This window comes from Bufo gargarizans, chromosome 2 (assembly GCF_014858855.1).
Source record: "Bufo gargarizans isolate SCDJY-AF-19 chromosome 2, ASM1485885v1, whole genome shotgun sequence".
NCBI classification, from domain to species: domain Eukaryota; kingdom Metazoa; phylum Chordata; class Amphibia; order Anura; family Bufonidae; genus Bufo; species Bufo gargarizans.
In genome coordinates, this window is record NC_058081.1 from 187,393,196 (window position 1) to 187,419,823 (window position 26,628).

General features: G+C 43.5%; 1 protein-coding gene across 1 annotated transcript in view; it reads left to right on the forward strand.

Moving 5' to 3' along the window:
• Nucleotides 1-16,772, forward strand: part of MAN2C1 (mannosidase alpha class 2C member 1) — a 56,598-nt gene extending 39,826 nt beyond the window's left edge. Inside the window, exons 22-26 of the mRNA XM_044279770.1 lie at nt 220-329; nt 917-996; nt 1,712-1,854; nt 3,659-3,762; nt 14,996-16,772. Of these exons, the coding sequence (XP_044135705.1) occupies nt 220-329; nt 917-996; nt 1,712-1,854; nt 3,659-3,762; nt 14,996-15,113 (555 nt within the window). The 3' untranslated portion in view covers nt 15,114-16,772. The remainder of the gene's footprint in view (nt 1-219; nt 330-916; nt 997-1,711; nt 1,855-3,658; nt 3,763-14,995) is intronic.
• Nucleotides 16,773-26,628: the final 9,856 nt, after the last annotated feature.

Consider the following 26,628-nt stretch of genomic DNA (forward strand, 5'->3'; position numbering starts at 1 on the left):
CAGAGCGGAGGCTCACACTCGCACACGGAGCGTGATTCCCGCAATGGACTCGCTCGTGTGAAACGGCCCTAAGTAGGAAAGCAATAATATTTTGCATACACTATACAATATCCACAGTGTGGTTTCTTCTTACAATGGAAACCCCAGTGACTATCGACAGTCAATAGAGCTGCTTGTCATTTCCACCTATTATCAGAAGGTTTTTTGGTTCATTTGCAGGTTTGGGCGCATCGGTGGATGGATCTGTCAGAACACGGCTTTGGAATAGCTGTTCTAAATGACTGTAAATATGGTTGTTCGGCGCTTGGGAACGTTCTCAGCCTTTCCTTGTGAGTCGGTGTCAGTATTTTCTGTAATGTTTTCCACTCTTTAAAAAGGCATAGGTATCTATGTCCAGGGTTTATGGAATGACTCCTTCCATAGGCAGCAGAGCTGCTGTTTCGTCATTGTGATCATAGTTATGTACCTTAGTATACCGGCTGGAATACACAGCCGCCATATGCAACAGGAGCCGTACTCCCCTCCAGTGTGAATTGGTCTTCTTGGATGTAATTTAAAGCGGCACTCTCGATCTCGCAGAAGAGATGGATTGTCTCGTCTTATGTATGCTGTGATCAGTTTTGACATAGACAAACAAACTCTCTTTTTTCTCGCTCCCATCAATAGAAATGGGTATTCTAATCTGCAAAAAGGGAACAAGAATAGGACATGCAGTGAGAGTGTTGTAAGGAAACGCAGGTAGAATAGCCCCATTGACTTGTATGCTGCAGGTCATTGTGTTGCCCTTTATAAAAACAGATAACAAACTGAAGAAAACTACAGTTATGTGAATAACCGCTTAATAACTTGTATGATAAAGAAATGAGCTTTGAGTCACATTCAGCTTTTATAATAATTGATGTGTTTGCTTCATTAGACTGAGAGCACCAAAGTCTCCTGATGCTACGGCTGATATTGGACATCATGAGTTCTCCTATGCACTTATGCCTCATGAGAGTATGTATCTGGTTTGAAATGGCTATGTTTTATTAGTGGTACTATTATTTTCACGAATAACTTGATGCTTGTCTTTAAACTGTCACGTTATTTTAAAGAGCATCTGTCGCCTTGGTCAATCTTATTTAATCTGGCATACTGTCTGGCAGGGTTGATCATGGTGACTAAAATGAGCCCTTTCTCTCTGCAATCAGTGTTACTAATGCAGAGGAATTTTTTATTTTTAGTTATGTAAATTAGGTGCTCCGAGTACAGAGGAGCTGGCCTAGCTCCTTGGAGCACCTCTTCACCTCTCTCCTCCCTGTTGCCACTTTCCTTACAAGAGAGATTATCAATATCGGGCATCCTCACTGCTCCAGTGCCTGGCCCTGAGGTCTCACTCACGCGCTGCTGGCTCTACAATCTGTTTGCGCATGTACAGTGAAGATCTCAGAGTGGGGATGACTGCATGACATCTCGGGGCCAGGCGGCACAACAGTGAGAATGCCTGGCCTTGTCAATCTCACATATGCCTTGTTGCAGGTAATCATGAAATAATGTAGGGTGCCACGCTGGCCCGGTGCCTAGATCCACTACCTTGTGACAATGAGGCCATGAAATCTAATAGGACAAGATCTGTGTGGGTTTGTGTCTTCCTATGCTATATAGTACTTTATTCATCTTTATTTTTTTTTCTTGAATAAAATATATTTATTATGTTATATCTTTCTTTCAGGATGTTTTCAAGAAGCTGGTGTAATTCGGTATGCATACAACTTTTGTATGCCTCTTCTCACCACCACAGCATTACCTACACAGAAATCTTGGAGCGCTTTTACTGTACTTTCTCCAGCCGTAGTGTTGGAGACTGTCAAACAAGTAAGATCAGTTTTTCTGTTCATATAATCATTAGCATAGACTTGCCTGACGAGGTCTACGGTCACCCTTTTGTAAGATTATTTCATGCACTTAAAATGTAAAATGATCCCAAGTATAAGGAGCTCTGCAGAACATTAGAGCCAGTGATATGTAGTATGTATATTTTAATAGTGAGTGAATCTGTTTGCAAATATGGTGCGTTTTACTCTTTAGAATGGGTAATGTAGGGAAGCTTCATTTCCTGTGCTGTCGTGCTGAAAATAGCATTTTCTCGCTCGTATCATTGGGGGACACAGAAGACCATGGGTATAGCTGCTGCCACTAGGAGGCGACACTAGGCAAAAAAGTGTTAGCTCCTCCTCTCAGCTATACCCCTTCTGCAGAGACTGAGCTAATCGGTTTTAGCTTAGTGTCTGTAGGAGGCAAACATGTTTTCCTGCAGTTCTCTTTCCCCCAGATACTGTTTCTGCTTGCTTGGCCAGTTTTCATAGCCATTGGGTTCTTGTAGGCCCCCTTTCTGCTGTGGAGTATCTGCGCGGGTAGTATGGTTCTGTTTCCATAATTTATTTTTTTCTGGGACTTTGTGGCGTTCGATGTCCGCACTCCCTTTCTGGCACAGTATTTATCCCATATCTGGTTCCGGCCTTGCCGTTTTGTACATTCCTCTCATAGCCTCCTTCTTTTCTTATTTAGGCGGAGTTGGTCTGCAGTGGCGGTCGATAGTGTCTGATCGGTTTACACAACTTTTTTTTTTTTTTTCAGACCTGTACGTTGCTTCTACCTGTTCTCTTGGCCTCGGTACTTTTTCTTTCACTTCCAGTTAGGTCTGCCATTTCAGGCAGCCTTCCATAGTTATTAGACGGCTTCTCTCTTCTCTACTTATGGAGCTTAAGGTCCTCCTCTCCATGTCTCTGCTTTCACATTGTCATTCTCCTTGAGGAACATACTTATGAGACAAACCCCTTGGCCAGGGGACGTTTTTTTGATCCCGGGGGACACTCTTTTCCTACCAGGTTACTCCCCCAAACCCCCCCCCTTTTTTTTTTTTTTTTTTGCACTTTTTTGGGGGGTTGGTCCCACTTCCTTGTTCCAATTGTGTCTCTTCTCTCCCTCGATAATCTTTTTCTTGTGGGCCATGGTCATGCCTGACATCCAGGTTCTCTAGCCCTGATTTGTTAATGGTTCTGCTGGAGTACTCTTCTCCTTTGACAGCCTGGTATAGAGTTGGGGGTTGTTGCCTTCTGACACCTCTACTTCTTCCCCCATGGGAGGGGGAGGGGGTGGCAAGATTTGTCATGTTCGCAGTTCTCTGGCCCTTGGTATCCAGACACCATTTTCAGTTTGTTTTCTTCCCATGCCATGTTGTGTCTGTTGATCACTCTAGGGGGGGTCTTTTCCTGGGGTGCTGGTCCTTGGGTATCACCTTCCTTAGAAGTCTTTTGGGCCCAGGCTATGTTTTCTCTCTTCGGGTTCCTGAATCAATAGCACAATGTAACGTTCACCTGAGATCCCTGTTGAAAGGCTGTGCGTGGAGCTGTAGCTGGTCTTTAACACTACAGCATAGATTATTTAGACAGAGCATCAGGTTCACTGAAGTATCACTAACAAATATGAACATGGCCCAGGAGCTTGTAGTACAGGGCACAGGACTCTATAGAGAACCCCTATATAAGGTCATCTGGATTTGATAGTATCAGTAATGTACTATAGTACTACTAGCGTTAAGAAATAACATCACCAGTAGGGATTACATGATTTTAGTTTTAATTATGTTTATTTCTTCTCGGGATACTTATTATCACAGGCAGAGAAGCAGCCGGACTCTCTTGTACTGAGGCTGTACGAGTCATATGGGAGCACTGTAGATACCTGGCTGCAGACCTCACTCCCGGTTAAAGAGGTTTTCTTGTAAGTATATATCTTGTTTTTACAAATTGTATGGAATAGATGATATACAGTAAATCACTGAATGTTTATGTAAAATACTTTACTCCAGGGCTTGGCAAATTTACTTGGAATCTAGGAGCCAGCTAAAAAAGTTAGGAGCCGTTTTTTTTTGTTTTTTTTTAACCTTATAATGCCTTATTTTCAGCGACAAATAACACCTCTTAAATTAACATATAAAGAAGTCTAGAACCAAACAACATGGGCATTAACAAGACAATGAAAATATTATGATGTGACACATCAGATTATTTTTATGAAATAGATCTTTTTATTTATTTTTTCACTTGGCTTTTTGTGGCCATGAACATGCCTTGTATTTTTTTTATTAAAGTACCAATGGTCAACAGCCTTTGCAGGATCAAACTCCTTCACAGATGGTCGATTCATGTTGATCATTAACAAATCACCTAAACTTTCTTGCTGCATTGATGATCTGAACTTATTTTTTTACAAAGTTCATTAAACTGAACCCTCTTTCACAACATGCGGTTGAGACGGGCAACACAGACACTATAGACAACAAAACTGGAAATCTGTCTGTGTTGGAGAGTGCCAAATCCAGAAGATCACTCAGTTTCCTCCCTTTGCCAAGGACTAAATTCATACCACTCATTGTGAATTGCATGCATACATTTGTCATGCATTTCAGGCATTGAGAGTTGTTTCTGGAAATGAAAATTTCTTAAAATCGGTTAGTTTCTTGTTTTCTGCAGCAACACTTTCAAGGTGGACTGTCACACATTTCCAGTCTTTGACGAGTGCAGAGAGAGCACTGACTTTGCTCGACACCCATCTTATGTTATGGAAGTACTGACATTTCAGGATTTTTTGCCTGAAAAGAGATTGCGACTGCTTCTCTTAGGTGAATACTGATAAAATTGGTACGGCTTCTTTCAAACAGAGTCGAGTTCATCAATGTATTTTCCATCTTTCACAGAACTTAATACACTTAAATTGAATCAGTGTGCAACACAGTAAATGCCAATTAAATGTGTGAGATTTTGCCCTACTTTCTGTACCAGTCCATTTTCAGCTCCAATCATGCTGGCAGCGCCTTCTGTACCAAATCCAATCAGTTTGCTTGAAGAAAGCCAGTCTAAGAGGCCATGTGTCTTCAGGTCTTTAGTAATGGTTTTTAAGTACCCATCTGCAGTAGCCATTTCAAGAGGTAGGACTGATAGAAATACTCCATTAATCTTATTGTTCTTGATGTATCTGACATACAATATTAGCTCTTCGACGCCTCCTTTATCAGTTGATCTGTCTAGCATCAAACTGACATATTTCGCCTCCTTTAGCTCGAAGAGGAGCTCTTTCCTTATAACTTTTTCAATATGTGAGATGAATTCCTTGCATCTCTTGTCATTTCCATACTCCTATCTCACAGCAATCCCTAGTTTCCCAGTCAGCTCTAGCAAACCTTCAAAATCTGTATATGGCTTGTTATTTTTTTTTTTGCAATATAATAAGCCACGTTAAATAGAACGTTCATGTGGTTGAACATCTCCTGATCCATTTTCTTAACACATGCAGCCAATGGCGTAGCTTCTGGAGCCAAAAGAGCATGTTTTGCCTTTACACATTTTTAATGCTGGAGAGACTTTCCATGTTTTTTGAAGGTCTCCAGTTTAAATGATCCTGAAAAAACCCTCTCACACACTTAGATGCTTGGCCAGCAATCCCAGGGAAGGAAGCACAGATCTCACATATGGCTATACCCATGTTATGGTCAAATTTTAACCACGTGGGTTCCTTGCACCAATATTGCTTAAACTTCCTTTTTCCATCATTTTGAGAGTGACTTGTTGAAGGGGACTCCTCTGCTGGTTCTTCTCTTGTGCAGGTTGGTTCTCCAGTCACAAGTTCCACTTCACTTTCCAAACAAGAGGTCTTTGCGAAGAAATTGGTCATCCGCAGTTGCTTTGCATCTTCTGACCTTGCAGCTTTTGCTGTACACTTCATTTTTTTTTTCTGAAGTCCCAAAGAAAGATGTTAGTGGCATGGTATCCCCCAAAAATTATTTCCTTTTTTTTTTTTTTTTTTAAAGCACTGCACCCCTTCTTGTTAGTAACCCTGATGTGTATCTTTACAGCAGATGCACACAGGTTTACACAAACGTTTGCCTCTCGGCTTTTGCCCATTAACTTTCTAAGATGCCAAAGTAGATTTAAAAAAACAAAACGCAAAATCAGTGAATCAACTTGCATGTGTCACATCGGACTAATAATTAACGTCTCCTTGTGGGTCCCCCTCTCCCCTGTGGCTGCCCCATGCCAAATAACATGACCCATGAAGGATAGCGGCAGCACCTCACCAGTCACCATAACCAGTTCACAACATTACTGACATTTCCCCATGGTGAAAATCTATAAGGCGTTTGTGGGAAATGCGTTGGTTTTATACCCAAACTATTTGCAGAAGTGACATCATGCTCGGTTTCCGCTGACTGAAGATGAGTAAACAAATGAGTATTTTCCCCAATCAATGCTCCAAACTTTTGCCAGTTTTGTTTTGTCTGCGCTGCCGTAACAGCAGCCAAGTTAACCAAACGCCGCACGTTGCCTCCTTACACAGAACACTTCCAAAGAGATGTGACACCCCCTCCTGCTGGAATACGAATGTGTTTGTGACGAATCCGGTTACCTTATTAATATAACTAACCACATCCCACTTTGCCACCCGCGTATTAGGGCATGTTCAGAAGAAGGATTTTGGGACGCAGATCTGATGCTGAAAACTGGACCGAACATGCGCTGAAATCGCCTCCCACCGTTTTCAATAGGAGGCTGCGCCACAGTTCACGTGGCCAAGGATTTTTGCCACTCCGCACGGACCCCTCACAAAGCCGTAGTGGGAGTATGCTCGCGGTTTAGCTCCATTCAAATGGAGCTAAACCTACAATGGGTCCGCGTGAAAACCCACAGCAGCTGTTTCTGCCATCAGATGCGCAGCAGATTTCATCACGGATTGGGTTTCTGCTGTGGGTTTTCATGCGGATCTTCCATTGTGAGGGTACAGTACCAAGAATGAAGTGCCTGTACATTTTAGGCGGGGTCTTAAAAACCGTGATGCAAAACCCCGGGCCACATAAAAAATTCAGCACAGCCTCCTATTGGAAACAATGACAGGTGGCTTCAGCCACGTTACACTGAAACCTGCGCTCAAAATCCGACATCTGAACGTAACCCACACGCTGCAAATTTTTGTTGCAGAATTTTCCATAACTGAAAATCTGTTCCATTCATCTGAAAGGGGGCAAGTATTAGCGGTTGATCCATTTGCTGTCTCAGGAGAAAACCACCACTGGCTCTTCTCCTCTCCCCCCACTGAAAGTACATACTGTTCATACATATATGGGGGAGTCAGGGGAGAATGAGGGTATATGGCACCTCAAGATATGTAGAATCTGCTGTGTAAGGTAAGGGGGCCCCAGACGCCATGACGGCAGCGGCTCCTACCTGCTCCGTCCCTCTCCGGCACCTCCCCGTCTCCATCTGACATCTCCCAAGCAGCTCACCTCGTCCTGCAGTCTCAGAGTCACAGTTCTGAGGATGAGGAGACGCGCCGCAGCGATGAGGAGCCTGAGCGGTACGACGAGGACAGCCTGTGCCAGTAGCGGTCCTCTTCACTGTAGTCTGGGGCGGGAAGCGTGAGGGGTGGGCCTCGTAGATGCGGACTCCTGCATGACGCCGCGTCTACTCTAAACTTGAAGTGATACTGCGCCAGGCTGCTGGTGTGCTGGGCCTATTTTCAAGCAGGGGCAAATACCCAGGTGCCAGGACAAAAAGGACAAAATTCCTGATTGCCTTGGCGACCTGGCGCCAGGAATTTGTCGAGCCCTGCTTTACTCAATGTTGCCATATGTATTTAGTATTATATTTTGCTATATGACCAAAGGCCTGGGCTAAACATTTGTTTGTGCTGTCCGCAGCTTCACTGCTGCAGTGTTTTTTTTTGGTTTTGTTCGGGTATAATTTTTATTGAAATAAAGTTTTTCTTAAAATACAACATTTGAAGAGTGTACATCTCTTTGTTATCAATCAAAGACACGATATAGAAGTGCTAATAACACAGTATTTTATCGGCATTATACAGCAATAAATACAAAAATAGAGAAATCAGAAAAATCTGTTACAAAATACATATTTTAAGACAAATAAACCCCCCCCTCCCCCCCTCCCATCCATAACCATACGGAGAGACCACCGCTCCACCCCCCCTATGGACAACAAGACACAGTATGCTATGAAAGGCATTTCGGAAGGACTATTCTGCATGTGAATTTCTGTGGCGGATATCACAATGGGCTATGTCAGCTGCCCTGTCAAAGCCGATTGTGCCCTCAGACAGTCCCTCGCCACAGACTCCATACCAGGAACTGCGAACCAACCCTGCCATATTGACATGAATTTACCTGGGCATCTCCTCTTTACGTATACCCCTCTTTCAAATCGTAGAACAGTATTTAGTCGATTTATATACTCCTGTCTGGTGGGAGGGTTCTGTGTCCAGTGCTTGGCAAGTAAGACCCTAGCCTGGAATAGCATTCTTTGGATACTCAGATTTCTTGTCGTCCGTTCCCAATGAATCTAATATACCCAGTACACAGATTTTGGGATCTCTAGGTATGATCTTTACTATCCCCAATACTCCCCTAGTTTCGAACATTCCCAGAACATATGTATTAATGACGCCTCTCTTCCTCCACAACGGGGGCAGGTTGAGTCTAATCGCAAACCTATCTTTAATAGGAATATGGGGGTTTTATATACTCTGAATCAGATATAGCAGGGATAATCTTTGAGATTCACTAAGCGTGAGACTAGGGGTCAAGGCCAGAACTTCGTCCCACTGCTCCTGGGAAATTTCACCCACGTCTTGCTCCCACTTCGCTTAACAGGTAGGGGGTCCGATGTAGTACTTTTATGAAATAGGTGTTTATATAGCGTAGATATCAGTCCCCTAGCGGTACTACCACCTAATACTGTTTCACTACAGGAGGGGAGTTGGACAGTTGCAAACCATCCTTAAGCTGCTTCTGGAAAGCATGTCTTAATTGTAGATATTGAAAAAATGTGGTTCTAGGTAGCCCAAACTCCTCCTGCAGCTGCGTGAAAGATTTCATCACCCCCTCTGATTGAACTTGACATAGAACTAAAATACCCTTGTCTTCCCAAGGGGAATAGCCCTCCAATCTGAACAGTTCCGGTAGTTGAGGGTTACGCCATAATGGTGTGTTGTCATTAAACCCCACCAGGCCTATTAATTCCTTAAATTTCGACCAGACCTTGGTAATAATGTGATTGTAGGGCAGTTCCCAGCGTAAGACTGCGGTCTTCCTAGCTCCGCCAATGTGATAGCTGTTTTCTGTTTCATGATCACGGAGGCAATTCTGGAAGAGGGGCCCAGCTGTACATGTCATCCCCATACTTTAAAGTGTTGTAGCTGTGCGGCCATCAGGTACAGCCATAGGTTTGGGATGGAGAGGCCACCTTCCTCCTTGCCTTTTTGAAGCGTTTCCGTGCGGATTCTGGGTTGTTGTTGTTTTTTCCATATCAAAAAATGAAAGATACTCTGTATCTTGTAAAATATTAGCTGGGGGATCCATATGGGGGAATAATGTAGTACATAAAGCAATTGGGGCATCAATATAATTTTGATTAAGTTACTACGGCCAATGACCGAAAGAGGCAGTTTGCACCAGGCATTAGTTTTCTCAATAAATTTAGAGATTAAGATTCTTTTTGACATATTCTGTTGGCTTCAGCGTTCTCATAACTCCTAAATATTCAAAGCTACTGGTCTGTAATTTGGTATTGGTGAGATTGAGCTGTGGCGAGGAAGGATCAAGTGGGAGAATCACGGATTTGTCTCAATCGATTTATTAATCCTGAATATTTCCTAAACTCTTTCATAATAGGAGTAATGGAGCGTTGCAGATCTCCCACATAGAGGAGCAAGTCATCTGCATATAAAGAGACTCTCTCTTCCTGGGAACCCAGTGGGAAAACTTTCCACTCAGGGAAAGTGCGCAAAAGGCAGGCCAAGGGCTCAATGGCCACCACAAACAACAGGGGGGACAAGGGGCAGCCTTGCCTCGTTCCTCTATGTAGTGAAAATTGGGCAGAGTATTCCATTCGCTTAGATTTTTGCTACCAGTGAGTTATAGAGTTTGACCCAGGACATAAAGCACGGTCCAAATCCCATAGCCTCCATAACTTTCCATAAATACTACCATTCCACGCTGTCAAAAGCTTTGGCAGCGTCTAGGGATAGTACAGCCCGTCAGCCATCAGTGTCCATCGACCTCTGAAGATTCAGAAATAGTATTCGGAGGTTAATAGAAGTGCTCCTGTCCGGCATGAACCCTGATTGATCTACGTGTATAAGGGAAGGGACGACCTTGTTGAGCCTGTTAGCCAAGACTAATACTTTCACATCAGTTGGTAAAAGGGAGATGGGTCTATAGGAATCTGGCATAGTCACGTCTGGTAGTTTCCCCACTCTGAGTTTCATTGAAGGTTTCCAAGAGGTGGGGAAGAAGCTGGTCCTTCTTTTGTAAAACTCTGCTGGTAGACCATCTGAGCCCACGGTCTTCTCGTTAGGGAAGGAGTTAATGGCCATTTTAAGTTCCTCCAAATCTAGGGGCTCATCTAAATATTTTGATGATTCAAGAGACAGCGTAGGTATTGATATCTTGGCAAAGTAGGATTTAATATTATCAGAATTTGTTGACAATTTTGAGGAGTAGAGTTCCTTATAGTAATTATAGAATTCATGAAGAATTATCTAATCGTCTGCTGGGAGGCTCCCCTGTCTAGTCCTATTGGTTGCTATTCTAGCCGTACCCTGCTATGAACGAATCACTCTAGCTAATAGACTTCCCGCACTTTCTCCCGCCTCAAAATACTTCTGTTTTAAGAAGTAGTGTTTATTGTCAGCTATTTGTAGCAGATGGTCGTTAAAGGGGGTTATCCCATCTTAGACAATGGGGTATATCGCTAGGATATGCCCCCATTGTCTGATAGGTGCGGGTCCCACCTCTGGGACCTGCACCTACAAGGAGAACTGGGGCAGGGAGAGTTGTGGCTGGAGGAGCCAGGGGTTTCCCAGAGTCCGTCCACCACCAGGCGCAGCTCCCCATCCCGTTGAAGTGAATGGGAGCGCACCACGCATGCACAGCCACCGCTCCCATTCATTTCTATGTGGCCGACGGAAATAGCCGAGCCAGTGCTATAGAAATGAATGGAGGGCGGCTGCGCATGCGCAGTGCGCCCTTCTCCACTTTCTCCGCTCCGTTCTCCTTGTAGGTGCGGGTCCCAGAGGTGGGACCAGCATCTATCATACAATGGGGGCATATCCTAGCGATATGTCCCCATTGTCTAAGATGGGATAACTGCTTTTAAGTTTAGCTTGTGCCTCCCTCCACACGGAGTTGGTGCACAGGGAAGGTGCCCCTACGTAGGCAGTTTCAGTCTTTAACCTCCTGTTGTATAGCCTCGGTGAGTTCCCTAGTTTTCGCCTTGCGTCATTTAATTTTCTGTATATATTCTGTATTTATGTATGCTTTCATGGTATCTCATACCATCCCCATGGCCGCTAAACCTATATTAGTGCTAAAGAATTCCAAAATCCGCTGTGTAAGAGGATCCCCCTTCATCCAGTAATTGTATCCAAAATAGATTACATTTCCAGAGAGAAGATGTAGGATGACCTCCATCCCTGTTAAATTGTAATCCTATATGAATAGGAGAGTGGTCTGACAGGCTACACGGTAAGTAGCCTATTAGGGAGATGTAGGACGATGCCTTCAGCGACCCAATTGGTAAGTCTGTTCTGGACAGGGAATTATGTGAAGTAGAGAAACAGGTGTATTGATTTCGGATTCTCCATAAAACGTGTAACTCTAACTCTTGTAATAGCTTTGCCAATGAAGTTTCTATGGCATTTTGTTAACATGGGATCTTGGTGAAATCACCAAGCATAAGTATGGGTACATGAGGTCTCTGAGTCACAAATGTCATCGCTTTTTTTTTTTTTCCCATACAGCACAGAAGTAAGGTGGGGGGATATATATGGCAATCAGGAAAAATTGCACCTTACATATGGACCAGTGCAGGCAGACGTATCTGCCCTCGGGATCAATCTCACAGGAGTGGCATTTAAAGGGGACAGCCCTATGCACTAGGATACTGACTCCCCTAGCAGATGTAGAAAAGGTGGAATGGTAGGCATGTGAGATCCGCGGTTTATGTAATGGTCTCTGGGATTGCTTAGACAGATGCGTCTCCATGAGACATAATGTGGCTGGTTGAAATTTTTGTGTAGCCACGAAAACTGCCTGACGTTTCGTGGCATCCCCCAGACCTCTGACATTCCATGCTATAATCTGCACCCTATCCACCATCATTCAGAGGGATACATAGATGTGCAACCGGAGAACCCGTATAGATGGAGCAGTGTCTCCTAAACTAAAAGGAGTATGTGCGTGTCGTCTCCCCGCAATTTCCCTCCCTTGTAAACCTTTTAATATAACATTCCCCAAAAAAACTAAATAGTGCCAAAAAACGAATAACATGAGGCACATAAAAGTTCCTGAAGCCAACAAGAACGACGGCAGTGATAGTTCCGCTATCACCTAAAAGAATATTCAGTATGTAAAATACAATCCTGAAGTTCGAGCCCTGAGCAGCGCTAGTATACATATAACAATTGGCATCTTGGTCAATTATTTCACATATATAAATACCTATCCTAACGGCAGTGGATTTACCGCACCTCCCTATCGTATACTATAAAGAAACCGTGTCATTAGTCAGAGTGGCATAAAGAGGAGGGAGATACTTATCACCATTTGTCATGGAGCGACACAATTGTCCCCTTTGGAGTCCATATTGTAGCGCCTCTGTTCTTCTAGTCAGCCAGTTCCAATGGGCTCCAGCACGGAACTTTCATTCAGATCCAACCAGTGGGAGGCCTCTTCCGGCGAGTCGAAGAAGTGGACCGTTCCTCCCGCCATCACTCGCAATCTGGAAGGGTAAAGCATGGAGTACTGTACCTTCTTCATATGGAATTTTGCTGGACGCCTCTGCACATCCGGTGAGAAATCCGGGAATATAGAGATTTTGTGACAACCGATAAGTAGATCTGGGTGATCTCTTGCTTTACGGAGAACATTGTCCCTGTCTTGAAAGTGCAAAATTTTAATCAGCATTGTTGTAGGGGGGCCTCCCGGTGGTGGTGGACGGAATGGCACCCTGTGTGCCCTTTCAATTGCAAACGAGGGGAGAGGGAGTCTCGACCAAATTTAGTCTTGAACCAGTTCTTAAAGAATTGGACAGCGTTAACCCCTTCCGCTTTTTCAGGGACCCCCACCAAGCAAAGATTGTTGCGGTGCGATCTAGTCTCGAAGTCCTCCGCTTTGTTTATAAGCAGGGTAAACTTTGTGAATTACTTTGGCAAGATCACGTTTCATAAGGGGTATCTACATGGCTCACCCTCTCCTCAACCCCGGTCACTCTTTCGTTGACTTTTCTGAGGTCTTGTCTAATAAAAGTTAAACTTTCCTTCAGGGACCCCATGGATGTGTTCAGATTTATTAATGCTGCGCTGCATTTCTGTACAGCCATGTATATATCTTTAGTAGTAGGTTCTGCTATATTTAACAGAGCAGGGAGAGGGGAGCTCACTTGTGTTGCAGTAAGTGCTGTATGTGCAGCAGGGACCCCCCCTTCACTTGTCTCCGCCATGTGGGAGTCGCCATCTTGCGTGCCATCTTCCTGATGGTCAGCATCGGCAGTAGGTTCCATCGCCTGCTCTTCCTTTGCCCCGATCACACCCTTCAATCCGAAGCCATCTCCTGCAGGTGGAATGCGCACAAATTGTTCCAGGCGCGATGCCACCTGCACTGATTTGGACGAGGTGGCGGCGCCATGTTGTTTCGCTGGTGTCGCTCCTGGCCCCTCTTTCTCCTTCCTCGTGGTGCGAGTCATGCCCGAGGATGTTCACACCCCCTTACTGGTGTCCTGCCGTTCGGCTGTTGAGGTTGTAGCCTCAGGATGGAGGGGGATTGCTGTAGCCACTGCTCAGGAGCTCCCGCGCGCGTGTCCTTCTACATTGCCGGCCAGGCCGTGCCCCTCACTGCTGCAGTGTTGATGAGCAGACCTAGGAGCTCTCATGAAGAAACGCCAATCTAACATAAAGTGTCAGTGTTGTCCATACCAACAAATCTGATCACTGCAATTATTTTTTAAACCTTCTGTGGAAAATGTGTTTCTGAGCGGCTGGCAGCATGTTGTATGGCAGGAGGAACTGAGCAGATTGATATATACTTTTGTGGGATAATATTCCCTAAAACTGGTATTATTTTGTTGAAATTTCTGCTGAATTTTGGGCTTTGAAGTCAAGCAGGAGGTCCTATCAGTGACTGACAGTCTTCCCTCTATGACTGTGTATACAGAGGTAGCTGACAATCACTGATGGGACCGTCTCCTTGACGTAAAAGTCCTAAACGTCCAGGAATTTCAATGAATTAAATACAATTTTTGCTGACTCTTTTCCCATAAATCTATATATCAGTCTGCCTATAACATGCTGCCTACAGATTACACTGCATTTTCATGATGACAAGTTCCTTTTAAGAGCTTTTCCAGCTTTGGGACAACTGTGGCTAGCAGTGTGTTGTACCTAATACTGACCTGCTCCTCACAGCTCCATTCTGGCTCCCTTCACTTATCTTTCCATTCCCCATCCTGTAAACTTTTGGATGTGCACTGGACGCCACGGTGATGTGTCCCCAAGCAGTATGTCACTGCTGGGTCATGTGCTGCGTGAGAACACTTCACAGCCAGTCATTGGCTGCAGTGGTTCATGTAATCCCATCTGTCTGGACATTTTCAGGATTAGAAGACCAGTGAAGGAAATCATGTAGTTGGAAAAAAGCGTCAGGGAGCTGCTAAGTAAGATTATTATTATTATTTTTTTCAACATGTACAACACACCACTGGCCACAGTTAATAATGTCCTAAAGTTAGACAAACCCTCAAACCGAAACTTAACGGGATATTCTCTTCTGGACATTCATGACCTATTGAGAGGATATGCCATAAATGCCTGGTATGTGGTCATTCTGATGTTTTTGTGCATCTCGTCCAGGATGTAAAATTCCAGTAATATTTGTTCTTGCTTTTTTCAGGTGTGACCTTCTGGAACGTCCCAGCAGCAGCCAGCCACTTATGTTTGAGGATCAGGGTGTGAAACTTTCCTTTACCCCATTCAAGGTTTTATCTCTTCTCATTGTTCTGCAGAGATAGAGAACTCTATAATATTTTATGATCTCCAATAGATCTCATCTTCATAAATATCTTGCCTTAGATTGGACCAAAGTAATTTTCTTTAGTAATGTTCTTTGGCAATGATACTGACAGATTGGTAAAAATAATCTACAAAATAAATGTTCCAGTTTGTAACACAAACATTTGATTTAATTCGATTTGATTGAACTTTATTGTCAATGCACATGTATAAATACAGAGTCACGAGATTCAGATTGCATCTAATCAGAAGTGCAAAGAGCAGCAAGTGCAATAAAAGCAGGTTACGGTATATACAGATAAGGGTAGTGTAGAAGGTGGGAATAGTTATGTACAGATTATGTACAAATAAGTTAGGTATACGGGTGTTTATATTGCTATACAGAGAGCAAATATACAGATGTACTGATGTGTGTGTGTGTGTGTGTATAAAATAGATATATATAGATATATTAGATATATATAGATATATATAGATATGCAGATGTGCTAACTTATACGCATATAACAGAGACTTAAGCTATGACAGTCTCCCAAACTAGAGCAGTAATCAATGTGAATATTGAGAAAGAATGACCATCATGGTCATGGGAGGGATGGAGTGGAGGAGGAGTGTAGAGGGTTAAATGAGTGTGAATGGAAAGGTTCATTGGGGGACTGAAGACTGAGTTCAGTAGAGTGACAGCTGTGGGAAAGAAGCTGTTCCTAAACCTGCTGGTTTTAGTCTGAAGGGTCCTGTAGCGCCTTCTAGAGAGAAGGAGCTGAAAGAGTTTATTGGCTGGATGAGAGGAGTCCCTAAGAATGTAGACATCTCTTCTTGTGAACATCCTCAATGGCAGGAAGTGGAGTCCCTGTGGGCAGTTTTCAGTTCCCCGCTGCAGTGCCTTACGGTCAGCCACAGAGCAATTCCCATACCAAACTGTAACACAGTTGGTCAGTATGCTCTCTATTGCACATCGGTTGAAGTTACCCAGTATTTCAGCAGACAGGTGCTTTTTCTTCAGTGTCTTCAAGAAAAAGAGGCGCTGATGTGCCTTCTTTACCAGGCTGGAGATGTTGGTTGACCAGGACAGATTCTCAGAGATGTGGTTCCCCAGGAACTTGAAACTGGAGACCTGTTCAACAGCCGTGCCATTTATGTGGATGGGGTCATGGGTGTCTCCCTTCTCCTTCCTGAAGTCCACAATGAGCTCTTTTGTTTTGCTGGTATTCAGGAGCAGGTTGTCGGCGCACAACACAGCTAGGTGCTTTACCTCCTCCCTGTAGTCAGACTCATCGTTGTCACTGATGAGACCGATCACTGCGGTGTCATCTGCAAACTTGATAATGGAGTTGGATCCATACCTAGGCCTGCAGTCATAGGTGAAAAGGGAGTAGGAGAACGGGCTCAGCACACAGCCCTGTGGAGTACCAGTGTTGAGTATGATGGTGGTGAAGTTATTTCCTGATCTAACATGCTGGGGTCTGTTGGTTAGAAAGTCCATGATCCAGTTACAGATAGAGTTACTGATTCCAAGATCCACAAGTTTAGTGATCAACTTGGAAGGAATGCAAACAGCATTCATGCATAAGTATTCTTGTTGTCCAAATTTGCCTGCATATCTGTTTTTGCACAGAAAATATCTAATATTCAATACAATAAAATCACCATAAATTAAATGTGATGATATTTTTCTTTCCATTTGATGGTCATTATGTATATACAAGGACTATTTATCATTTGATACCTTTTAGCATGCAGCAGGGTCCTGCAACAGATTCCTTTTTACCCCTTCCCATACCTCAACATAACTGTACCTAGAGGTTTGAGGCAATTTCCTGCACCTCAGTGTACAGTCGTGACCAAAAGTTTTAAGAATGACACAAATATTAGTTTTCACAAAGTTTGCTGCTAAACTGCTTTTAGATCTTTGTTTCAGTTGTTTCTGTGATGTAGTGAAATATAATTACACACACTTCATACGTTTCAAAGGCTTTTATCGACAATTACATGACATTTATGCAAAGAGTCAGTATTTGCAGTGTTGGCCCTTCTTTTTCATGACCTCTGCAATTCGACAGGGCATGCTCTCAATCATCTTCTGGGCCAATTCCTGACTGATAGCAACCCATTCTTTCATAATCACTTCTTGGAGTTTGTCAGAATTAGTGGGTTTTTGTTTGTCCACCCGCCTCTTGAGAATTGAGATCTGGGGAGTTTCCAGGCTATGGACCCAAAATGTCAACGTTTTGGTCCCCGAGCCACTAAGTTATCACTTTTGCCTTATGGCACGGTGCTCCATCGTGCTGGAAAATGCATTGTTCTTCACCAAACTGTTGTTGGATTGTTGGAAGAAGTTGCTGTTGGAGGGTGTTTTGGTACCATTCTTTATTCATGGCTGTGTTTTTGGGCAAAATTATGAGTGAACTCCCTTGGATGAGAAGCAACCCCACACATTAATGGTCTCAGGATGCTTTACTGTTGGCATGACACAGGACTGATGGTAGCGCTCACCTTTTCTTCTCCGGACAAGCCTTTTTCCTGATGCCCCAAACAATCGGAAAGAGGCTTCATCGGAGAATATGACTTTGCCCCAGTCCTCAGCAGTCCATTCACCCTATTTTCTGCAGAAGATCAATCTGTCCCTGATTTTTTTTTTTTGGAGAGAAGTGGCTCCTTTGCTGCCCTTCTTGACACCAGGCCATCTACCAAAAGTCTTCCCCTCACTGTGTGTGCAGATGCGCTAACACCTGCCTGCTGCCATTCCTGAGCAAGCTCTGCACTGGTGGCACTCTGATCTCACAGCTGAATCCTCTTTAGGAGACTATCCTGGCGCTTGCTGGACTTTCTTGGATGCCCTGAAGCCTTCTTAACAAGAATGGAACCTCTTTCCTTGAAGTTCTTGATGATCCTATAAATTGTTGATTGAGGTGCAATCTTAGTAGCCACAATATCCTTGCCTGTGAAGCCATTTTTATGCAATGCAATGATGGCTGCACGCGTTTCTTTGCAGGTCACCATGGTTAACAATGGAAGAACAATGATGTCAAGCATCACCCTCCTTTTAACAGGTCAAGTCTGCCATTTTAACCTAATCAGCCTGACATAATGATCTCCAGCCTTGTGCTCGTCAACATTCTCACCTGAGTTAACAAGACGATTACTGAAATGATCTCAGCAGGTCCTTTAATGACAGCAATAAAATGCAGTGGAAAGTTTTTTGGGGGATTAAGTTAATTTTCATGGCAAAGAAGGACTATGCAATTCATCTGATCACTCTTCATAGCATTCAGGAGTATATGCAAATTGCTATTATAAAAACTTAAGCAGCAACTTTTCCAATTTTCAATATTTATGTAATTCTCAAAACTTTTGCCCACGACTGTACAGTTATGTTGCAAACATGATGTGAGCTGAGAAGCTATGCCCTCTGTTACCCCATTGGCACCCCCTCCACACAATGCATGCCATTTATTTATTTCACTTTTTTATATACCACCAAAATATTCTTTACATATATTATCACTTGCTGTATCCAGTGGAGCTCACAATTTTGATTCCTTATCAGTATGTCTCAGGATTGTGGGAGGAAACTGGAGTACCTGCAGAAAACCACTGCAAATATGGGGAGAACGTACAAGCTCTATGCAGATGTTGTCCTTAGTCAGATTTAAACCTTGAACTCCAGTACTTTGCCTAAGGCAACACCTAATAATTTGCATGAGAGTAGATAACTGACATGCAGTAAGGTGTATAGCACAGTCAAGTCCCATAGTGGAGCTAGAGGAAACAATAAAAAAATCCATTAAAAATATGTGGATATACTATTCCTAGAATTTTACAATGGGTAAAATAAGGTCTATAGGCTAAGAAGGTATAGTTTGTAATTGGAATGAAAACCGGCTGAAGGACCGTGTCCAGAGAGTTGTGCCCAATGATTCCTATTCTCAATGGTCCCTGGTTATAAAGGGGTGTACCCCAAGGTTTAATACTGGATTCACTATTCTGCAACTTATTATAAATGATATAGAGGGTGGAATAAACCCTTAGACTCCCAGGACTGTACGCCTGGGAGGGTGTTTAAATATATGGCGCGTGCTCTGCGGGCTCCATAGCCAGCAGGTCTCTGCTGTTTCAAACAGCACAGACCTACAGCTGATATCTGCGACTAGCAATAACGCCGATAGCAGGCCTTACAGGCCAACATAGGATAAGCACAGTTTCTATTTTTGCAGATGACACAAAACTATGTAGTACTTTGCAGTCTATGGAGGATTCCTGTAAACTACAAGCTGACTTGGACACTGAGTGTTTGGGCAGCCACTTGGCAAATAAGGTTCAGTGTGAATAAATGTAAAGTTGTGCATCTTGGTAGTAATAATCTACTGTAGGTGAATCTAGGACAAGTAACACTGGGAGAGTCACTTTGTAGACAAGGATTTGGGTGCATTTGTAGATCATAGACTAAGTAACAGTATGTAGTGTCAATCAGCTGCTTCTAAGGCTAACAGGATATTGTCATGTATTAAACGAGGCATGGACTCGTGGGACAGGGATGTAATATTGCCACTTTATAAATCTTTGGTGCAGTATCTTCTGGAATATGCAGTTCAGTTTTGGGCACCAGTCCATAGAAAGGATGCTCTGGAGCTGGAAAAAGTACAAAAGACAACAACTAAACTGATAAGGAGCATGGAGGGTCTTAGTTATGGGCAAATATTTAAAGAACTACATTTATTTAGTCATGAGAAAAGGTGTCGAAGGGAGGATGTGATTAACCTATACAAATATACAAAAATATGGTGAAAAGCAGTTCCATGTGAAATCCCCTCAATAGACAAGAGGTCACTTCCTTCACCCTGAGAAGAAAAGTTCAGTCTCCTGAGGCGACAAGGCTTGTTTACCATAAGAGCTGTGGTTGAATAATCTCTTCCTCAGGACATGGTCACCGCAGGAACAGGACTGTGTAAGAATGTTCAGCTGTTGCTGAGATTAACAGGAGTTAAAAAATCCGTCTGTTTGCCAGCTGTGACTTTGTCTTCTTTAAACCAGTTTAAGAATTGAGCGATAATGAGTGTATGAGGTCAAAGATAAGAGCTCTACATGAGCTGCCAGCTGAAGGGATTCAATGAGAAAGAGCGTCATAGCCTGCAAACATGCAGTTTTTTGTAATCTCTTAGAGCTGTATTACACCAACAGATTATCTGACAGATTTTCTGACCCATCAGCGGTGGGCACCGGCCTCTTCATACCTTCAGCGGATCCACCACCGCTTCCAAGCTGTCTTACATTCAGACCTTGGTCTCCCATTGGCACCCCGCAAATTAGATTGCGGGGTGCCGATGTGTGTATACACAGGCTGGGACCTACTATAGGCTCCAAGCCTGCCACGAGTGTTCCCCAGCAGGCTGCACCTCTCTGGCACAGCCTGCTAGTTTAGGGCTCGTTCACACGAACGTATTTTGCGTTCTGTATACAGGCCGTTTTCTGCGTTCCGCATACGGTCCGTATACGGAACCATTAATTTCAATGGGTCCGCAAAAGATGCGGACAGCACTCTCTGTGCTGTCCACATCCGTTGCTCTGTTCCATTGCCCCGCAAAAATGGAGCCCTGTCCTATTCTTGTCTGTTTTGCGGACAAGTATAGGCATTTCTATAATAAGCCTCCTGTTCCATTCTGCAAATTGCGGAAGGCACATGAGCGCCATCCGTGTTTTGTGGATCCGCAATTTGCGGACTGCAAAAAACGTCACGGTTGTGTGAACGAGCCCTTAATGTCAGTATAGCATGGGAATAGTGGATTGTATTTTAGAAGCAATCAAAAGATCGCCTGTTATAGTCCCCTTGTGGCACTATTAAATGGTTAAAGAGGACCTTTCATGGGTTTGGGTTTGTAGTAAGTGAGATAAATATCTACCTGCGGGGTACCCCCCACTGATGCTGCCTGTTCTTTTAAAATAGCGCTCCTGCTCCCCGTTATGGCCCACCGCAAATTTTGCGCTTAATATGCTAATACTGAGCATCGGAGCAATGGGGAGAAGACGCAGTCTTTCTCTGTGGGTGTCTCTTTCTCCCCTGGCTGTAGCGCTCTACAATTGCAGCACAGAGCATCACAGCCAGGGAGGTTTAAAAAAAAAAAAAAAAAAAAACAGGCAGGGTGGCAGCACAGCGGAGGGTACCCCGCAGGTACAGATATTTATCTCACTTACTACAAACCCATGAGAGGTCCTCTTTTAAAGTAAAAAAAAATAAAAAAATGTATTAAATAAAAAAAACTAGCAAAAGTAAAATCTCCACATAGTTACCTCATCCATAATGACCCACACTACACAAATATTATGTAAACTATCTCGTGCGGTGAACGGCGTAAAAAAGTGTTATGTACCCCAAAATGATACCAATGAAAACTACAAGTCGTTCTGCTAAAAATCAAGCCCTCACACAGCTCCATAGAGAGAAAAATAAAAACGTTATGGGTCTTGGGATGCGGAAATGTCTTTAGTTTTTTTTTTTTTAGTTTTATTGTGCAAAAGTAGTAAAATGTAAAAAAAAAATAAACTATGTATTTGGTACTGCTTTAATTGTACCGACCCACAAAATTAAAGTTATTTGTGTTATTTATGCCAAAAAATAAACATAAAAACGGCGTACTCCAAAATGGCACCATTAACCCCTTCAGGACCCTGCCATTTTTCACCTTAAAGGGGTTCTGCAGTTTGTTTAAACTGATGATCTATCTTCTGGATAGAACATCAGCATCTGATTGGCGGGGGTCCGACACCCGGGACCCCTGCCGATCAGCTGTTTGAGAAGGCAGTGGCACTCCAGGAGCGCCGCGGCCTTCTCACTGTTTACCGCAGGCCCAGTGACGTCACGACTAGTATCAACTTGCCTGGGCGGGGCTAAGCTCCATTCAAGTGAAACGGTAAACCGTTTTTGCGGGATCAAATGACTGTTTGATTGGTACTATTTTGGGGTTCATATGACTTTTTGATCGCTTGCTATTACACTTTTTTATGGTGTTCCCCTGAGGGATTAGGTCATGTGATATTATTATAGAGCAGGTTATTACTGACGCGGCAATACCTAATATGTATCCTTTTTTTTTTTTACTTAAGTTTTACACAACAGCATTTTTAAAACCCAAAAAACAATGTTTTAATGTCTCCATATTCTGAGCCATATTTTTTTATTTTTTTGGGGGGGGGGGGGAGCGCGATTGTCTTAGGTCGGGGCTAATTTTTTGCGGGATGAGGTGATGGTTAGATTGATACTATTTTGGCGGGCATACGCCTTTTTGATCGCTTGGTGTTGTGCTTTTGGTGACAAAAAATGTGTTTATTTAGCACAGTTTTTATTTTTTTGACTGTGTTCTTCTGAGGGGTTAGGTCATGTGATATGTTTATAGAGACGGTCGATACAGACACAGCGATACCTAATGTGTCTACTTTTCTTTTTTTCCCTATTTAAAAAAATAAATAAAAATGTACCGTACTTTATTTTGGGAAATTATATATTATTTTTTTTACTTAAAACTTTTAATTTTTGGGGGGAAAACGTTATTTTTTCACATTTTTTGTCTCACTTTGGGACTTCAACTTTTAGGGGTCTGATCCCCTTTACAATGCATTCCAATACTTCTGTACAGGGAGTGCAGAATTATTAGGCAAGTTGTATTTTTGAGGATTAATTTTATTATTGAACAACAACCATGTTCTCAATGAACCCAAAAAACTCATTAATATCAAAGCTGAATATTTTTGGAAGTAGTTTTTAGTTTGTTTTTAGTTTTAGCTATTTTAGGGGGATATCTGTGTGTGCAGGTGACTATTACTGTACATAATTATTAGGCAACTTAACAAAAAACAAATATATACCCATTTCAATTATTTATTTTTACCAGTGAAACCAATATAACATCTCAACATTCACAAACATACATTTCTGACATTCAAAAACAAAACAAAAACAAATCAGTGACCAATATAGCCACCTTTCTTTGCAAGGACACTCAAAAGCCTGCCATCCATGGATTCTGTCAGTGTTTTGATCTGTTCACCATCAACATTGCGTGCAGCAGCAACCACAGCCTCCCAGACACTGTTCAGAGTGGTGTACTGTTTTCCCTCCTTGTAAATCTCACATTTGATGATGGACCACAGGTTCTCAATGGGGTTCAGATCAGGTGAACAAGGAGGCCATGTCATTAGATTTTCTTCTTTTATACCCTTTTTTGCCAGCCACGTTGTGGAGTACTTGGACGCGTGTGATGGAGCATTGTCCTGCATGAAAATCATGTTTTTCTTACCTTGCAGACCTTCCTGTACCACTGCTTGAAGAAGGTGTCTTCCAGAAACTGGCAGTAGGACTGGGAGTTGAGCTTGACTCCATCCTCAACCCAAAAAGGCCCCACAAGCTCATCTTTGATGATACCAGCCCAAACCAGTACTCCACCTCCACCTTGCTGGTGTCTGAGTCGGACTGGAGCTCTCTGCCCTTTACCAATCCAGCCATCTGGCCCATCAAGACTCACTCTCATTTCATCAGTCCATAAAACCTTAGAAAAATCAGTCTTGAGATATTTTTTGGCCCAGTCTTGACGTTTCAGCTTGTGTGTCTTGTTCAGTGGTGGTCGTCTTTCAGCCTTTGTTACCTTGGCCATGTCTCTGAGTATTGCACACCTTGTGCTTTTGGGCACTCCAGTGATGTTGCAGCTCTGAAATATGGCCAAACTGGTGGCAAGTGGCATCTTGGCAGCTGCACGCTTGACTTTTCTCAGTTCATGGGCAGTTATTTTGCGCCTTGGTTTTTCCACACGCTTCTTGCGACCCTGTTGACTATTTTGAATGAAACACTTGATTGTTCGATGATCACGCTTCAGAAGCTTTGCAATTTTAAGAGTGCTGCATCCCTCTGCAAGATATCTCACTATTTTTGACTTTTCTGAGCCTGTCAAGTCCTTCTTTTGACCCATTTTGCCAAAGGAAAGGAAGTTGCCTAATAATTATGCACACCTGATATAGGGTGTTGATGTCATTAGACCACACCCCTTCTCATTACAGAGATGCACATCACCTAATATGCTTAATTGGTAGTAGGCTTTCGAGCCTATACAGCTTGGAGTAAGACAACATGCATAAAGAGGATGATGTGGTCAAAATACTCATTTGCCTAATAATTCTGCACGTAGTGTATTGGAATGCATTGGCTGTATGTGTAATACAGTGTGTATTACTCATACAGCTTCCTGCCTGTGAGATCCAGGGGGCTGGATCTCACAGGCTCTCCACCGGAAGGCATCGGGCTGCCTTCCATGCCATCGGGTCCCCGTCACAGCAGCACGGGGACACGATGGCAGGTCCTATTCCCATTCCCATGATTTCACCGATGCCGGCGCATGCAGCAGGGGTCCGGCTATCAGTGACTGCCGGACCCCTGCTGCGGATCGGGCGGGCGCATCTCCTGCACCCGCCTGATCACAGCGCCGTACATGTACTGTGCTGGCCATTAAGGCACGGACATCTGCGCCGTACATGTACGGCGCGGGTCCTCTACGGGTTAAAAACTACAACTTGTCCCTCAGAAAACAAATACTCATAACAGCTACATAGATGGAAAAATAAGTTATAGTTTTTGGAAAAATACAATGAAAAAATACACAAATCTCATGTACACTTTGCAGGTTTGTTAGGTGCAGAAAATGACCTTCCATGCAGATCTCACAATAAGGCATTATGCACACGACCATATGTATTTTGCGGCCAGCAAAAAATACTGATGACATCCGTGTGCATTTCGAACGGAACAGCTGGCCCCCAATAGAACAGTACTATCCTTGTCCGTAATGCGGACAATAATAGATGTTCTATTATTTTGTGCAAAGGACATAAGGAAAACGGAATGCACACTGAGTAACTTCCGTTTTTTTTTTGCACACCCATTGAAATGAATGGTTCCATATACGGTCCGCCCAAAAAATCTGAACGGACACGAAAAGAAAATTAGGTTCGTGTGCATGACCCCTAAATAGTATGTCAATTATGTTTGCAGTTTTATCTGTGGATTTCACCCTTTTCAATGGAAGGGTAAGATCTCTGTTAAAACTGCATCTAATCTGCAATTAGATATTGCGGATTTTGGTACGGATATGCTGCAGAAACGCACATAAATCTGCATCCGTTTTCATGTGGCCTCAGCCTTCCATTATGTTTTATTAATCATTAGGTGAATGTAAATGGTTTTGCACAGAAACAGTTCAAGTAGTGATTACAAATCACAAGTCAGGCAAGTTTTATTTCATTGATAACGTTAATGAAGAGATCTTTTTGAAAGTATTCATGTACAATGCGTTCAGAAAGTCTTCAGACCCTTTCACAGTCAGCCTTGTGCTAAAATGTAAAAAATAAATCAAGTTTTTCCTCATTAAAAGGGTTATCCCATCTTACTATGGCTACTTTCACACTTGCGGCAGAGTGATCCGGCAAGCCGTTCAAGCATGCCAACTGATGGCATTAGTAAGACTGATCAGGATCCAGATCAGTCTTAAAAATGCCTGATCAGTAAAAAAAAAATGCATTGACATGCCGGATCCGTCTTTCCGGTGTCATCCGGCAAAACGAATCCGGACGGATCTGGCATTTATTTATTTTCCCCTTTTTTTTTTCTGTCTGCAAAGGACGGATCCGGCATTCCGGTATATTGAATGCCGTATCTGGCACTAATACATTCCTATGGAAAAAAATGCCGGATCCGGCATTCAGGCAAGTCTTCAGTTTTTTCGCCGGAGATAAAACCATAGCATGCTGCGGTTTTATCTTTTGCCTGATCAGTCAAAATGACTGAACTGAAGACATCCTGATGCATCCTGAACGGATTTCTCTCCATTCAGAATGCATGGGGATATGCCTGATCAGTTCTTTTCCGGCATTAAGGGCTCTTTCACACCTGCGTTCTTGTCTTTAGGCATAGAGTTCCGTCGTCGGGGCTCTATGCCTGAAGAATCCTGATCAGGATTATCCCCATGCATTCGGAATGGAGTGAAATCCGTTCAGGATGCATCAGGATGTCTTCAGTTCCGGAACGGAACTTTTTTTGGCCGGAGAAAATACCGCAGCATGCTGCGCTTTTTGCTCCGGCCAAAAATCCTGAAGACTTGCCACAAGGCTGGATCCGGAATGAATGCCCATTGAAAGGCATTGATCCGGATCCGGCCTTAAGCTAAACGTCGTTTCGGCGCATTGCCGGATCCGATGTTTAGCTTTTTTAGAGTGGTTACCTTGGCTGCCGGGACGCTAAAGTCCTGGCAGCCATGGTAAAGTGTAGCGGGGAGCAGCATACTTACCGTCCGTGCGGCTCCCGGGGCGCTCCAGAGTGACGTTAGGGTGCCCCAAGCGCATGGATCACCCATGCGCATGGGGCGCTCTGACATCACTCTGGAGCGCCCCAGGAGCCGCACGGACTGTAAGTATACCGCTCCCCTGCTCCCCCGCTCCTACTATGGCAACCAGGACTTTAATAGCGTCCTGGGTGCCATA